This window comes from Chaetodon auriga, chromosome 9 (assembly GCF_051107435.1).
Source record: "Chaetodon auriga isolate fChaAug3 chromosome 9, fChaAug3.hap1, whole genome shotgun sequence".
NCBI classification, from domain to species: domain Eukaryota; kingdom Metazoa; phylum Chordata; class Actinopteri; order Chaetodontiformes; family Chaetodontidae; genus Chaetodon; species Chaetodon auriga.
Genome location: NC_135082.1, coordinates 11,074,524 through 11,092,411, shown reverse-complemented (window position 1 = coordinate 11,092,411; position 17,888 = coordinate 11,074,524). Strand labels below are relative to the sequence as shown.

The following is a 17,888-nucleotide window of genomic DNA, read 5'->3' as shown; positions in this document are numbered from 1 at the left end:
CATAAAGACAGGCGAGATCAAATTTGGGGATCACTGGAACTGTTTGGTTATCAAGTGCCAGAATGGGTGGTAATGGTCTTGTTAGACCCAAAACAAGCTCTCCAACCCACCTAGCAAATTGTATGTAAAACACTGGGAGGGAGTAGGCAAGAAGAAGAGTGCCTCATGCTTTAGCTGGCCGATTAGATGCAGTAAGCATGAACAATCTTCTTATTACCAATTGCAGTGAAGTGGGCTGGGAGTATGACAAAAGGGCATGAAGGCTTGACTCTAAATGTGACCAGAACCCATTTCCTTGTGATGAGAAATGGCACATCGTTTTTCTCTGGTATACTTTAAGTGGTAGTCAACAGTGAAGTGCATTTCATGATTCATTTTCCAAATGAAAGTAAGGTTCTTGGTGCAGCTCCAGGAGATGCACACGTCTGCTAATTACTAGAAATAAAGAAATCTTAGTGAATGACGTTTTTGTTTTGTTCTTGTATGTCTTTTCTTTCCCCTTTATTTGTCAAGATTGTTGTCAAACTAGTGACAAAGGAAGTTGTATACATTTTAGTTATGTTTTTAAGCTATCCTCCATGTTAGCATCAGGTATACGTAATCATGAATTTACATAAAATCTAGAAGATTTTGACATTTGTCTACGCTGTGCACACACTCTAAACTGTCAAACACAAATAATAAATGTGTAAAACTGATTTAGAGAAGTTGGATCATGAATTTCATAAATTTTTTCATGTTTCATGAAACATGTTAGATGGAATTACATCATTTCTAAAATTTGAACCAGTGATGAGTACCAGCTTCATGCCTTAAAAGCACTTAAATAACATCTCCAAATCCATCCCAAGATGAGACAGTACTTGTTCTCCACGATGCCCCCTTTTTAAATGGGGAAACTTGCCAAAACGATCACTGATGATTTTGTGAAGAAATTACTTTTACTTGTAATTGCACTTTTTTATGGATAGCAAAATGTGTTTAACCAAAGTGAACGCAGGAAGTAATGGGGCTTAAAAGCTGCTTTTTTTTCTTCTGTCTGTCTCAGGCAATAGTGGGGAAGAAAATCCTGGGAGCATTTGGAAGGGAGGATTTGTTTTGTGTATGAAGCTGGTTTTTTATGCCATAAATCTATGCTAGTGATTACTATCTTTTTTCCTCCCTCCTATGAAGATGTAATTACAATATAATGCTGAGGTCTGAATAGCAACGCATTAAATTGCAAAGGCATATTATAATGGCCTGATTATGACTGTGTTGTGTTACCGCAGGGGACAGAAATAAATCTGGGTCATCCAGAACAAACTCTGTCACAATGTCTCCATAAGGGTATGACAGGCCCATTTTAAATCTAAAGTACATTACCACCCAGCTCCCTGTAAGAATCCTGTCTACCAGTTTAACCCTTAACCCTTTTTTTAAAATTCTTTTCTCTGATTATTTTCATCTCATTCTGCTAGGAGCTAAAGGACGTCCACCACAAGGACCAAATGGCTGCTGCTCGCGGGGTGCTGCAGAGGAACATCCCCATGCTGTACACAGCGTCCCGTGCCTGCCTGCAGCACCCTGACGTGGCAGCCTACAAGGCTAACCGTGACCTGATCTACAAGCAGCTGCAGCATGCAGTCTCTGGCATCTCCAACGCCGCCCAGGCCACTGCCACTGAAGACTCAGCACTCAGTCAGCCAGCAGGGGGTGGAGAACTTGCCTACGCCCTCAACAATTTTGATGTAAGTCAAATGAGTGGTTTACAAGTCACAGCCCGTTTGCCTTTTCTCCAGCTAGACATCCAGGTATCTGTCAGATGAACACAAAATGTGAACTTTAACATCATATTTTTCCCTATAACAGTAACATGCAGTTCCAAAGGTATACTAAAAATACTTTTTTGTTAGCAGACATAGATGAGGCTGTGTTCACAAAGGTTATAGTTAGGTCAGATTTTTAGTTTATGGAACTAAACCGACTGAATCATAAATGACCAAAGCCCTTGAAGGGCTTGGGGTCGAGGTGGAAATTAGGACGAGATATGTGGACAAATTGGAACATGGCTTTGGGGTGCATTTGAATATGTTCTTGAGTCACTACTACTTCATTCCTTGATTTGCTTCCATCTCTATGTTAAATGAAGGAGATTTTCACAACTGCAGCTTCCAGAAATAGAGATACATGAGGCTATACCTACAAGTGTATATTGTAAATAACTCAACTTTACATAAATAAAGATTAACCTCTTCTCTGCTGGTAGCCACTGAGCTTTGCTCTGCTGTTGTTAGGTCTGTTGGTTCTGAAGCATACAGCTAAAATGGTTTCGAAAAGCATGGCTGAAATAACACCTTTATATCCTCATTTAGGGAAGAGGTGAGATCATTTAGACATGGTCCTTACGTTGCAAAGAGAAGAATACATTTCGGCATTTAGCACAGAGAGGAACCCAAATCTACTAAAAACACTTGCATGTTGCTGTCTAGTCCCTCATTTATTCATGCTTAAAATCTTCTCTCGAAGTCAGATCATGTTATCCAGTGTTTGGTCAAACTACAGTGTATCCAACATGTTCGTGAAATCCTCAACTGACTTGGATGAAGTAGCTAAATTTTTTTGTTACGTTTGTATACATTTTGAATGTATCTATTCTTGATGCTCTCGAAATCTAATTGTCCATACTAGGGCTGGAGCTATGATGGGATATACCATGCAACATTAGAAGTGAGTCCACCTGTAGAGATTTAGCAATACTGTTTCTTCTGTGGGAGCTAACCCTGAAGCCGAATTTATGGACTGGCATGGTAGCAGTGTGTGCGCTGCTGCTATGCTACACAGCGAGCAACTGGATATGTTGATGACATTGCAGAGTGTAGCTGCTTCGCACTCGTTTCTGCATGTCTTTATATTGCTTTCCACTCATTCCACTCACATTGTGGATACATCCAAATACATGTCGGATTAAGTAGTAAGTTGTCTCATGTGAGGCAGTTGTTTTTTGTTGTATGGTAAGTTCCACATGAAAATAGAGAATAATTAAAGGTGATCAAGTATGGTACGGTATGGGTATTTTAAACCATTTCTTAATTGAATTTACATAACAGTTACTATACCATGATATGTACTGTTACTGTGATCTAAAATGACATATACTGTGATAAAAGCTTTTGGCCATATCACCTACCCCTAATCCATACAGCTGTTCAGGAGTTGAACTACACTTCTACCTCAAACTTAATTTTTAAGACCTTATAATTATGCTTAATATGAATAGAAATATCAAACTGAAGGGTTTATGAAACCTATAGTCATTATAATATTTACCTGAAACAGCATTGATATAACAGCTGGATAAAACACTGAGCTAATCATCTTATTGCTGCCTGGGGTGATAAATGCAAAGATGATTAACTGTTTTTCTTCCTCTCACTGCCACTGACTTCCATCAGACATGCAAAATCCCCTTTTATTTACATGAGAATTGTTTGTATTCAGAGAGCTTCCAAAGGCACTGAACAGATCCAAAGTGACAAATTTAATCATGTTCAAAGAGCTCTATAGAAGTACAGGTTTCTATTGTGTGCCCTCCTTTGCTAGACACATCACTCATGTTGTGTCGATCTGTTATTTAGTCATTAAGCAAGTAGCAGTGTGTAGCTTGATGTGATGCTCCTGCAGTGACATTGTTTACTCACGTGATTGATGCATTTTGCATGCTCATGCTTTACATGCCCATGGCCATATGACGCACTGTTTAATTACTCATGGCCTTTTGCAGGCATCTTAACAGTGGTTATGGATTTTCTCTTGGTGGACCATAGGCAAGTGTTCGGATCACATAGAGAATTGGAAGAAAAACTTTTTTTTTTCCACAAATAGATGTTTAGAATAAAGTGCCTAATAATAGAGTCTCAAGCAGTTTACAGGAAGTCCACTTTCACACATGTAATGTTCGTTTACATGTGAAATTCCTGTGTGGACATTGGCAACATATAACTGCTTTGTTAGGATTTGTGTCACTTCTCAGGCAACGCTGCTCCTGAAGTGAGCACGTAAGCAGTCAGAAAATATACCAGACAACCTAAGTTGTCTTTTAGGTTTGTCTTTGAATGTCCTGAAAAGTGCTATATAAGTTTAATGTATTATTAGCTGAATTATTATTAAGTTGGAATATTGAACAGTTTGCTTAAAATCTGTCAAAACTGTCTGAAGTATGTGTGACGCCACTGACATCAAATGCTTGGTATTTTTCTTGATGATAGTCTGTCAGGTCTGTGCTGTAGCTAAATTCAAGGTTTGCTTGTTTTGGGGTTTTTTGGGGGGGAAACACATGCTCACTTGGATTGAACTCAGTTTGACTTGGCCAGTTAAGAGCATTGAGCTTTTTTGCCCTAAAAGCTCCTTGTTGCTTTGTCTGACTGCACTGTGCAGGTTTGTTTGGGTCATTTGTCCGTGCCAGTGACTCATTACTCAGGGATTACTGCTGCAGGTGCTGGGTGTATCTGGTGTGCTACTATATTATTATATACATACTAATTATATCTGTACAGATTACTTACAAACATTACAAAAACGTTTTTTTCTTGCCTGGGTTGATCCTCGGTCTTGCCACAGTTGAGTTCTGTAGCCTCTGATTAGAAAAGTAAATATTTTTATATTTAACACTTATTTGACCAGGAAGCTTCTTGACGTACATCTCTTTTTCAAGACAGACTTGGCAATAATGGCAGCATAAGATGGGTAGATCAGAGTTACTTGCTTTACTTACATGCTAATATGCTTTGTCTAGTATCTACTTGCTGAAATACTAAGCCTCACCTTTAGATTAACCATTTTAGTCAGTAGCTCATAGCAGGGTGAATGAAAAATTTGCTCAAGCTGAGCTTTTTGAGTACCAGCTGTGGTACTTAGGCATTACTCTTCAAGCATCCTTCATCAAGTGAGCATAGCTTTCCCAAGTAGTTTCAGTGCTATGTATATAAAACCATGTTATTGCTGCTTTCAACGAATTTGTATTGAAGTCAGTGGCAACTTGATGCCTAGACTAGAGAGATAAACTTTGTGTTCTTTAAATCAGTTAGTTCGCTCACTAGAATTTCCTGTTTCAAGCACTGAAACACAGATCTTCAGGTGTTAGTGTTCAGGAATGGACAGAAGACTGGCTGCTCGGAGTGAGTGGATTATAGTCATGGAAATTTACCATGGATCCTTTCATACTTAATAACAATTTATGTCAAATGACAGATTTCATTCCAAATGATTCATCTGCCTAAAACAAGTACCTATAATGCAGTTTCTCAGATCTGTTACATACAGGTAGCCATGCTTGAAGTCACCCCCAAAAAAGACCTAATTTCTGATGCCTAATTTCAAGTGCAAAGCAAAATTAGTAAATGAGTCAACCCCCTCACCCCCTCTCTCTCTCTCTCTCTCTCTCTCTCTCTCTCTCTCTCTCACTCTCTCTCTGTTTCCTCCTCCGTGTCTCTCTCGTGCGCCTGTTGCCATGGTGATATGACACGCAAGCAGAGGAGGTCAGATGAGACGGAATGGAGGGGGCTGGAGGTGGCTGTGATAGAGGCCGGGCTGCCTAATAAAGCACAATTCTAACAGCTGAATTGTTGAATACTTTGGAGCAATAAGGCATCTGCGGAAGCACAGAGTTCGATTGTCATTGAGGAAGTTGGCTTTCTTTGTTGAGTTGCCACAAGCGTCATGGTGATACCTTAACCATCTGAAATGCCTCTCCAGCATGTCAACTAGTTGCCTCTCTCAACAGGCTTGCCCCCATGAAACCAGACATTAAAGTGTTCTCTCTTATCCTGCAGATTTAAAAGAGAGGAGAGTGGGTTACTGTAGCACTTCTGTGACTCAAATGAAAGGTAGCAAAATCAAATCCTTTCACAAAAGGGATTATATATTAATATATATAATGATATATTTATAGGCTCATCTGTTGTCTGAAATGGATCTTGTAGTTAACATTGCAGACAGGTTATAACTGCTCTCTATTTTGCCTCATTGTTGATTCATTCATTTGGACTTTTCTGTTGCTTTACCATTCCAGATGATTTGTTTACATTTTGTGACTTGTTTTCTGTAGTTGGGCCACTGGGAAACTGAAGCTGTATTTATCTTCAGTAAGTCAAAAGCTGTGTATCATCTGGGCAGAGGAGCAGGTGGAGGAGCGTGCCTTTTTCTGTGTGTGACAGATGAGAACAGGACAATTCTGAGTCCAAATTAGAAAGGCCAGTTATGTTTTTTGCATACACCAATCAAATCAAAGTATGTACACTAGGCAAGGCTTTGCTTTAAAACAATAATTTAGGAAAACTAAAGTACTTCTCAAAACTGCATTATTCACACTTCTCTGACTGGGTCTGAACTTCTGGTTAAATAAGGACATGCTGCCTTTGTTATAAATCGTTGGAGCACAATTTGAATTTTCCACTTTTTCCATCATTGTGCTGTATTACAGAAAAAAACACAAAAAATAATTTGCTGTTGTTGTTCTTGTAACTTTTTCCAAGACGTGTTTTCTTTGTGTTGGAAAATCCTGATTGCTTAATGACAAACATTCAACTCTTACTATTAAATTATAAAGTAGCACATTGCTCATGGTCACGTCCCTTTGATTGTGTTAAAGATGTATTTACTATGATGCAGGAACTGGAGAGTAACTGATTGTTTTTGAACTATGGGCTCATAAAAGACATCTTAGCACATTCTTCCCTTTAGGTTTTCCAGCCGGCTTGTCAGTCTGTTAAATCTCACCCCCATACCTCCCTGCACACCCCCTGTTGCCTGCCAGATTTCTCTCATTGGGCTCGGAGAGGAAGAGATCAGTGTAACATGATGACTTCTAGCGTTTTTTTCTCCATGTGTAATTTCCCTTCTGACCCTTTCCTTACAGAAACAAATCATCGTGGACCCCCTGGCGTTTAGTGAGGAACGCTTCCGTCCCTCCCTGGAGGAGCGCCTCGAGAGCATTATCAGTGGTGCTGCCCTCATGGCTGACTCTTCTTGCACGCGTGATGACCGCAGGGAGCGCATTGTGGCTGAATGCAATTCTGTGCGCCAGGCTCTTCAGGACCTTCTCTCTGAGTATATGGGAAATGTAAGTGTCTTACCTGTCCATTTCCTTCCCATTGCCACCACACCACCCCCCCCTCTTTACCCACAACAGCTCTCTAGTCCAATTGATTTTTTTTTTATTTACATTTTGTCTTTATTGGACAGTTGGACAGCAAAATTAATAAGGTCAACAGGCACAAGTCTACAAAAGTGAATTAATTTCAGCCTAGCTAAACTTAGACCTGGATCAGACTACACAATTGTTTTGTTTTAGACGATGGTCACCATGTCAAATTTAACGATCACACTGCCAGAAACTCTTGCCTTGTCTTGGTCGGGTGAATGGCCAGACTACACGTATGATCCTGATCCTTATTTCACGATCACGCACGACATCAGTTGTCATCGGGGAGGCAGGTGAAGCAACTGTCAGTCAAACTGACAGAAGCGTTGTGTGTGATGCTGGTGGTCTTGTGTACTGAAAAAGAAAAGAAGAGAAGACGGCTGTAGCTGTGCTGTAACATTGAAAGCAAATGCAAAATAAACTGGAAACTTCAGCTCGGTCATTATTCATACATCTACTGGGAAGCATCCAGATAACAATTAGGACAGGTACAACGAGTTTCACATATTGTAATTTCATTTCCACAGTTATTTATTCAGGCTAACAGGCTACTTAAACATTTGATCTGGACTGGATATTCCTGCAGTTAGAACCGGGGATAATGCTATGACAGCACAGCAGCTACTTGCAAGGCTGATGAACTGATTCCGCTCTTTCTCGCCAACATTTGTCTTTTTTGACTCGGGTTTCCTCCCTAAAGGAAACGTCAAAAAGGCAGGGTTATTGTTTCCACAGCTCAACAAACTTTTCCTGTCTTTCGCTGTCCTACCTGACAGCAGCAACCCCGCTGTCGTTACCTGACTGCGCTCTGGAGGGAGCACCTGATTGGCCAACGGTCAGGAACATATCATGGGAGATGTCAAGACAAAAAATTCTGACATGCTAGACTTTGTGTTGAGGTGTTGTGTGGCATTGCGGGGCATTCCAGACGCTGCACGGCAGGTCATTCAGGATGTCACACTACATGAGCACAGACAACCAATTGTCATTCAAGATCGGCCACAATGCCAGTAATTCATCAGCCACAACAAAATCTGGTTAAAATCTAGGTAAAATCGTATAATCTGAGCCAGGCCTTTAGAAAACTCTATTTAATATTTACCTCTATAGCAGACTTAATAATTACACTTATTTGGATGACGTTAACTTGCGATCCAAATACTGTTATACTTCTGTAAAGAGAAATCCAGTGAATCCCAGTGCTTGCGTCTACAAAGCCCTGTAGAAAAAGCATAATGGTTAGATTTGTCATCTACATAATTACCTTGCCTTATGCCCTGGAGAAAAAAATGAAGAGTTTTTTAATTCCAAGCAAATTCTGCAACAATATTCAGTCTAGTATTTACTTGTGTGCTGAACGGTTACACTTACAACCACTTGTGTACCTTACCTTTTCTTAATGTGCATTGAGAAAGTTAATGTTGTGTTTGAGAACAAATGGAAGTCCCTCTCTCCAGGCCATTATCTTGATAATAGCGTTGTCCTACCTATTACATGATTAATGTATGGAAATTAGCACTGTCACTGTGCCTAGAAATAAATTGAATAGACTGTGCTGCAATCAACAGTGTCTCCTTTTAATCAGGCCTTTGTAGTTAACATATAAATTGACTTGTTGAAATTGAACTTTTGACATTGTTGTACATTGCTTGTAATTCTGTCTTCGTGTGCTGCTCCCAACAAGCTCTACATGTCAAATGCTTCACGCTTTAGATACATTTTGGGCTCAAGCTGCCGTTTGGTCTGTCGATGCCAAATTCCTAAAAAGAGTGATCGACTTTGTACACTGAAGAAAGCAGAAAAAGGTCTGCCCAGGAGGCTCAAACCATGGCCAAAAATTCCCCTGGGGAACAGAAGCTGTAGGCATCAGACAAACATTACAGCACCTCGGTGCGCCTTGTATTTGATCGTATGTGTGAAAATTGCTGGAGCCGTTTTTCCTTGTTGCTTTAATGAGAGAGAACAATGGCTAATGTCAGTGCAATTGTAGCCATTATCACAGGGACAGAGGAGACAGACCATGGATGTACTCAGAAAATCAGACAGTGAATGGTGTTTCCACAAACTGCTTACTGACATATTCATAGGATAGAAGATGACGTGGGTGTCTTGGATGGACGCATTTACACCTTTGCAACATCAGCATTGCCTCAGATGTCAGTCCATCTTGAATGCTTTTTGGATACATTTACGCTTAGCTTCTTTGAGATCGGATACACAGATGTCCATTCAGTGTAAATGTGGTTACAGACTTACTTTACTTTCTGCACATATATTAAACTTATAGAATGACATTTTATCTGATTGTTTTAGGAAGTAGATCATTGGCTTTGCTTGTGTAACTTGTGTGATAGAACCATAATTTATTCAAAATTCTTAAATGATCATACACTGTTAAATTCACTTAGATTCCATCTAGATTTGTTTATCAGCTGTTGCCGGCTGTGAAGGCAGTGAACTCTTTTTCTTCAAATGATGGATCTACAAAGTCAGTGTTTACTGTTTAATCAAAGGATCACTGAACTACAGGGATGTATTATTCTCATATCGCGTGAAAAATACATTCAGTGTTGCTTAACGATTTAGTTTCAGTAACAGAAAAAATGCTGTTTTGTTGTCAGTGTTTAATTGGGAGCTCTGTCATGTGGATATTGAGGCATAAACTTGTAAACACCCCAGGTCACAACAAAAAGCGGTGGATTTTTTCTATTAGTTCAGTCCTAGGCTTTTTGTTTTGCTCTAGCACAGTTTTTGCTGTAGAAAATAGTATTTGATCGTTCAACATAAATGAATCTTTAATCATTTTGAATATTTAAATAATGACTCCTTGAACTGTGTCTGTTATGAGAACTTTCTCAACAGATCATAGCAGCAGAACACATCTCATTGTCTGTGGTGAGGACTCGTGTTAAGGATGAAGCAATGAAACAGAGAATTTCTTTCATTTTTCCATTCTGTCCTTCAGCTGCTCTAATTTTCTTTTACATTGTGTTCCCTGTCACATTTTTATATTCTCTGTTTGGAAACAGCTCTGTTGAGCCACCTCCAGACTATCCTCCCTGTAACAGCAGAATTTCAGTGTGAGCCAGTCACCCAGAGAAATTTCATTGCTGTGGTAATGCATTGTTTATTACTATCTATGAGTTTGAACTTTATCTGCTTTCTGCTGTTCTTGCTGGATTTTAGAGGTAAAATCATAAACTGCACAGCTTGCCCATTTCATTTGTGAAGTGTTGCAGTGGTCCTGTGGCTTTAATGGAAGAGTAGTCAGGCAGGGTGTGATTGTGGTACAGATTCTAACTCTTATCCACACACTCAGCAGTAGTTCTACCAGAGCACAAATATCTTTACAATGCAGATGCTGCTAATTGATTTCCAGTTTTGTCACAGTACCTGTTACGGGCTTAATAGGCAGCTGCTAATTTTAGTATGTCCATCTAACTACCTTCCTGCATACAGTAATAACCAGCCTCAGCCAAGGTTACCTAATATCATCTGAACACATTACAAATTTCTAAATATGCTCGTTGCAGGGCGCGGGCATTTACAAGAGCAGAGAATTGGGCAATGACATAAGTCTGCTTAATAAGTGAGCAAATGAGTGTTCTATCTGCACAGAAAGTAATTGTGTCTTCTTGATCTGTGGCCTAACTCTGCACGCAATGTCACAGAAATTGGGGAAAACACAACCTCTTTGGCAGAAATAGTAACTGCTTATCAAGGTGGTACTTGATACTTGAGACAGGTGCAGTAAGTTTTCAGTTTGGAGAATGTAGCTTTGTTTCAGAATGATAAAGTAGTACTTTGTAGTCCTGTGATTGGAATTCATTGGATATATACATACAATACATGTGGAATCTGGGGGATCATTACATCAGGTTACAGGTCACATACATACATACAGGTTTTAAACCATTTAAGAGCTGGTGGATATTCCATTGGTAACCTGGAAATTGCTACAAAATCACTGTTGACAATCATGTTAAATTTGATTGTGCATCATTTACAAACCGCTTTTGTCTTTGTGTTAAAATGTGTTTTCGCTGGACGTTGACAGACAAAATGATAAGTGATGAGATGTCAACGGAGTTTTCATGTCATTTTCTCTCAATGCTGTCCTCTCCGTACACAGGCATTACATCCATGGTTTGCTCTCATTGCTCATCCAGAACACTGCCAGTTTATTTTAAGGTTGAGGCCATTCATGCAGCATTTCTGGTTTGCTTCAAAACAAGTTTTCTACTTCACTGGACTGTTCGTGCCAGTCATGTAGCCCTGTATGACTTGAAAACTTAGGTTCATGGAGGAAAACATCTCATCATCACAGAGATGATGAGTAGACATGACAGGGATTTGGCTACTCATTTAGCCAGATGAAGGAAATCAATGAGAAGCGTAATATGTCATTGTGCTTCTTGTGCATTTAATGGCCCAGTATAGCCTGAGAACTGTGTCTGACATGTAGTTTGTGTCTTGACCTAGTGTCTTAAGCCTAATGGTAGACAGTATGACAGGTAGCTGACTGTGATTAAGCGTGACAAACTAAACAAACCCCACGCTGGCTTGATTAGGATGTATGTGTGCTGTCATTCTAAGGCAAGGAAGTAGAGGTGTGATGAAATATGTAATTCATGGAGGAAGACAAATACCCTCCTTGAGCTTATCATACACTATAGGTCAATGCTTAACACTGATTTTGCTAGGGTACATACTGCATGTGGTGTGATGGCCATGGTTTTGTCTGCATATTATTCTGATAGTAGATGGGGCACTGCGAGTCATTAAACAGTATGTTGCCATTACAGCATATGGGATTACACTCACAGCTCAGGCTGTTGGATGGACTCCTAACTCGTTCTCTTTCTCTCTCCCATCCCTTCTGCTTCTTCCTTCCCTCTAGCTACAAGTTGTCTTTATCCCCCTTCTCTATTTTTCTGCCTCTCCTTCAGACTCTGACAAAAATTCTGTTGGACATCCTTACCTAAGAAATTTCAAGGATTGAAACTAGGGTTTTGGTCAGGGTCATTTTTCAACATCTTTGTGTGGCTGATGAGGATTAATGCAAGTTTAATTTTTCTGAAAAGAAAGTTAAACGTTTTACCATGGCAAAATTAAGGCTGTATTTAAACCATGATCAGAGCAGATGAGACAATTGTTCGAAACAGAAATGAAACACACAGTGTCAAGGGCAAAAGATGTCATTCTCTTGCCATGTATGTCAAAAATACTTTTATTATTTCATTGAATTGTAAAATAAATGCATAGGTTTCTTTTATTTTGCACAACACAAATGCTATGTCCCCTGTATTGGAATACAAGCTTTGAAACAGAGCTTTACAGCTCTTTCTCACAGAGCAGGGAATAATAAAAGCAATTAAAACTGTGGGTAAAAAACTCAATTTCAATCTAATAGATGGAACTATGTTTCATTTTGTTTCAGAGCAAATATGTAGTGTGGTTTTTATTTAACATAACATGTCCTTTAATTTTTATGTGTTCTTCTGAGCTCTAATTTTCCAAGCTGTGTGTTAATGCATTTCCTAGCAGCAGATTTACTGCACAGTCTGTCTGTTTGTGTCAGCACAGCGGTTTTAGCGGAAGTGGAATGTATTAGTTAGATAAAAAACAGTGTCTTTTATATGTACCCCTTACTAAAGCATGTGCTTACAATTGTTGTCCATGCAAGTTACAGTCAACATCACTGGATGAACAGTACAGTAAATACATTTTTGGAAAATGTATTCATCATATGCAGGAGAGCAGCAAACTGATTGGAAAAGCGGCAGTTAAACTGTTGCCAAAATCAGGAAGGCTGACTTTGAGATTTGGGGAACAGAAATGGGACAAATATCTTAATATAGAGAATACATGATGTTGTTGAATTATGGACAAGTGTTTTTTTTCCTCCATTCCTGCAGTGAAAATTGTGTACAGTGTTATCATGATCATTTAAGAAGACTCAGCAATTGAAGGGCAAAGGTGGGTAGGGGATAATGTTGCCCCAGCACTGCCACAACGTGTGACCTCAGTTATTCCGTATTGTCATGACAGTTTGGCATGGCACGTGCTGAGTGTAACTGTTTTTGCCACTTTTTATAAATAATGCATCTCTAGGTCCCAGCATCTGTCAGGAGATTGTTTCATATAAAAGAATGATGCTACGTTGATTTGACATTAAGCTACTGACATTTAAAGACGTCCAACTTGAAGTGATACATTATCATTTGGACTTGGATGAAAAGGACATGCCTGGCCACGGCGGTGGGGCCCCTGCCTCTCCTTTCACTTACCTTTTTTCTGTGTATCTCAATATAGTCCTCCCACTCCGTGCTCTTTATCATTTCTCTCCCTCTTTCTCCTTGCTGAATCTTCTTTTCCATTTTCTTCATCTTTGCAATGCTGCCCTTCCTCTTTGTGTCCCTTTCTCTTGACAGCTCACTCTTTCCCCGACTCACTCTGGCTGTCTTTTTGCCTTGGGCGTCCATGCTGAGTGGCAGAATCTTGCTTTATCCCTATTCCTCTGTGCCTCCTTAGTTGTTCATTTTAAACACATTTAAGCTGAATGTTTGACCACCGACCTGATTCAATTATCAGCTACTGTATGTATAAGCTAACAGAGAAAATGATGATTGGCTTCAAGTTAAAATTGGCTGCACACCAAGTTACCTGTAATGGGGAAACCAGTGGACTTCTTCTATGACCTTTTGTTCGTGCTGGGACAGGTTTATAAAACATAAGGTATCATGTGTGGTATAACAGTTTTTTTATTTGTTCTTGTAATCAGTTGTTTTCAAAGAATCAAGATCAGTGTGAAAGCAGGTCAGTTTATCTAGTTGTAATCTCATCTAAATGCATAATTAAAACAAATTACACTCCATACAATGTACAGGGAAAAGATTTAGTGTCCCCAAGGCTTTTCGTATATTTACAGCCCCCATAAAACACTGGTCTGTCAGTAACAGCCTGTCAGGCAACGTTTCCTAGACCTTGCCCTTGATCTTCTGCTGGTGAATTCTTGGCTTTTTGATTGGCTTTGCTAGCAGGTAGATGAGATGCACTCTTTTTACATGCAACAGTTAAATAGGATAAGGAATGCCACGTCCTCACAAATGGAAATTTTGTGATGCTAAGACTGATGTTTAACATAACCCTTTCTTAGAGTTGCATGGATGAATAAACCATGGGAAACATGCTGGCTGTTTTTATAAGATCAAAAGAGTCTTTTGTTACTGGATAATTTCATTGGCAAATATGGCAGCCTTTGTTTCTGCAGGTTAATGCATCTGTATTTCATCAGATTAATATTTAATTGTTTGCCTATCTTATATTTTCTCCTTTCATTTTACAGACTGGGGCACAGTGTGTTGTCACTGTAGAAAGCTGCTATACTGATTTTAAGTGTGCAGTTTGCCTTGCACCCTAAAAAGCTCTCTGTTTTGGCCCTTGGGATTACTTAATTCCTCCAAATATCCCTTTTGTGCACACATTGTGATGCAGTGCAGTGGAACAGTCTAATTTATCTTGCATTCTTGTTTTCAGTGGAATTTTGTTTTGTTTTGCTCCTTAGGACTGAGTATGAGTAGTTTAGACATCCGGGTTAAAAGGAAACACTTTGATTACTGTTAATCTTTTCGAGTCAGGTACATATATTAGCTGTATTTTACAATATTTTATGAAGAAACCTTTTAACAATAAATTAAGCCTCTGACATGTGAATTGAGTTTTTATAAAAACACACACACACACACACACACACACACACACACACATAACATGGCACTGAACACTAAAGAACAATATTAATTATAGTAAAGAAAGTAAAGAAGAAAGAGGAAGAGTAAAGAAAGAGATATTAAGTGTGCTTTTAGTCACGCCGCCCTTGGAGCATTGTAATACATTCATTTATTGTGACATTCACACAAGTAAAATCAACAAAAGCATTTTTATGCTTTCATATTTTCATACTGTTGCACCTTTTGCGTCTGTTTCTTGGTCTGAAAAGTCTGATAAGCATTGTTAAAAAAGACAAGGAAATCAGAATTAGAATCTGCAAATTGCAAGTGTTTAGCGAGAGACTGAATGGAAGCAAACTGAGCTGTGATGAATTTGTCTGGGATGGGAGGCAAACTGCATCTGTGCATGTTATAAAATTCTGTTGTTTCATCAGACATGCCACTGACCTTCGCAACAGGAAATTATTGTTTACAACTCTGCCATTAAACAGCCAAGGAGACTGACAGTTGCTTTATTATATTAATAAACAAAACAACAAAAAAACTTAAAACATTTAACTGTAGTATCCTTCCATCTATCCATTCATTATATTCACCTTATATCCTGCGCAGGGCCCAGGGAACTGGAGCCTGTCCAAGCACACATTCATTGAGATGTTCCATGTACATGCCAATACTTTATCACAGGGCTAACATACATATACACAGACTGACCGTTTCGCCGTCACACCTGTGGGCCGTAGGTGTTTCCAGTTCACCTTACCTGCGTATCTTTGAACTACTGTTGATCCGAAGCACCTGAAGGAAACCCCAGCAGACATGGGGAGAACAGTCAGACTCCACACAGAATCCAAACAAAAGGATTTCTAACTTTCAGAAAACAATGCTTACCGCTAACGCTTGTGATCATGTGGTTTAGGGAGGTATTCAGGGTAACACATTGGTATTTGTTGTCATTCATTTCTTGTGTAAAGAAAACAGAGTTTGTTTAGACTTAGAAGTGGAACTTTCAGGGCTGTTACTTAAAAGCAAGTGCTTTCAGCAATAATGATGTAACACATTTTGAACCATTTTCCTGTAACTTAAGAGAATTGCTTGCTGGTTGGGAGGGAACAATGGAGGACCTGCCATCTGGAGTGCCTGGTTTGTTCTTATTTGGCTGCTTTCTAACTGCAGCCAGTGCCTTCATGGACACATAGTCCTTATAGGTGTTTGCAGTGCTGTTCTACATTTGGCTCATTAGTTTTTGCTCTCAAATGTTTATCGTCAGATGTTAATTTAAGCTTAATATCATGGTATCTACTCTCTTGCAATATGCAGCATTAGCTCATAAACTCTGCTGTGCACGTGGCATTGCTGTTGGAGCAGATCACGACCTCGCAGACAGTGCTTGTGATTCCACCAGAAATGCTGCAGCGCATTTCAGAAGTGTCCCAGAAGTCTCCGCGCTGCTCCGTGAAGAATACAGGCCGAGTCTGTTTTTGACAGAAGCTGTGTCAAGTTGCACAGAGCAGATCGAGGCAGGCGGGAACAGGAACAGCGTAGAGAATTCGGTCAATTTTCAAATTAAAACAGACTCCGGATGATATATCAACAATAAACAAAATTAAAAAAGACAAATGGAATCCATTTAACGATGTAGCCTCTTACCCATGGTAGAAGCACAAACATCTATGAGAAATGACCAAAGTGAAGAAAATCTGAGCAAATCTGTAGTCGTCATAGAGTTTACGTCCGTATTGTTTCTTTGAATTCTGCAGTGTGGTTTTCAAGAATCATTTTGTGTGTGAGTTTCACTGACTGCTCTTGTCCTTGAAATGAAGAAAGATTAATTTAAGGAACATAGTGAAAATGTTGATGACCCAAATGCTCTTATTGTTTGTGAAGTTTAGTTGCCATTTTCGCCAAAAGATTGACAGGGAAGTTAAGTCTTGTCCACAGACAGAGTGAACTTTTGCTTTGCTCATCTCTCTGTTATTTTCTCTTGGATCCCCCAGTGATCCCAGTGATATGGTGGGGGACTAGCTTTAAATGTGTTAAGCAGTAAATATATTAGGAGGGTAATTCCTGATGGGAGTCCAGATCAATATGTCCTTTCTATTAATCATTTTCTAGATGTATGGGAGGCCTCATAATGAATAGATAAAGAATATATGGGCGTGGAGTCCTTGAACCCTGCAGACTACTGAAGCCATGCAGTCAGACTCATCAGTTTAGTGCCTCTCCCACCTGGGTACACTCTGCAGGTTAATTACTGACGCTTTCTTTCTGTAAGCCTCATCAAAAATGAGCAGGTAAAATTAAAGTGGCTGTTGCAGTTGGATAGCCATGTCAGCCCACATTCCTCACAATGTTTGCAACTTTTGAAGCTCCAGCCTGCTTTGACAGTAGGTTGCCTTCAGATAAGTATACATAACAGTAAAACTACCATTCTGAAAGTGGCTGAATCTGAATTTTTAAACGGCAACTGCTGCAATTTCTTTTGAACACTTTAAGCTTGTTTTGTGGACTTTCTGACTAACTGGAAAAGCTTGGATTAAAGATTTCCTGATGGAGCTGTTGTGTTTTGGTCCCCAAGTTGATCAGTCATGAAGTATTAAGTATCTGCTTCTACCAAGCCGTGATCTGATTTAATTCCTACATAATACACCTGAACAGCTTACGGTATGATTAGTAACGCCAGTCCAATTGAAAAATGTTTGATATATGAGTGGCTATACTGCAGTACACTAGAAACAAATGTACTTAAGTGGAGCATAAACTGACAGCTCTCAGCAGGTCTGATCGTTCACTTGAATGTTATCTGATGGTGGATTTGTCTGTAGCATTACTCGAATATTCTTTTTTCATTGCAAGGTAAACTCAACTGTTGAAATAGCGCTGGAATGCCAGTCAGTTAATTGATTATTCAGTATAGTAATTTACCTTGCAAAAACGCCTGAAACATTTGTTGCTATCATCATCTCAGATGTGAG

The 17,888-nt window shown here is 39.4% G+C and overlaps 1 protein-coding gene across 2 annotated transcripts in view; it reads left to right on the top strand.

Annotated features, from left to right (window-relative positions):
- The window catches only part of ctnna1 (catenin (cadherin-associated protein), alpha 1), a 74,654-nt gene that overhangs the window by 9,725 nt on the left and 47,041 nt on the right, over nucleotides 1–17,888 (top strand). For both annotated transcript variants that reach the window (XR_013077577.1, XM_076739201.1), the window contains exons 6-7: nucleotides 1,461–1,730; nucleotides 6,896–7,099. Coding sequence is in view for 1 of the 2 variants with exons in the window: in XM_076739201.1 (XP_076595316.1) it covers nucleotides 1,461–1,730; nucleotides 6,896–7,099 (474 nt within the window). In the remaining variant the exon portion in view is untranslated. The remainder of the gene's footprint in view (nucleotides 1–1,460; nucleotides 1,731–6,895; nucleotides 7,100–17,888) is intronic.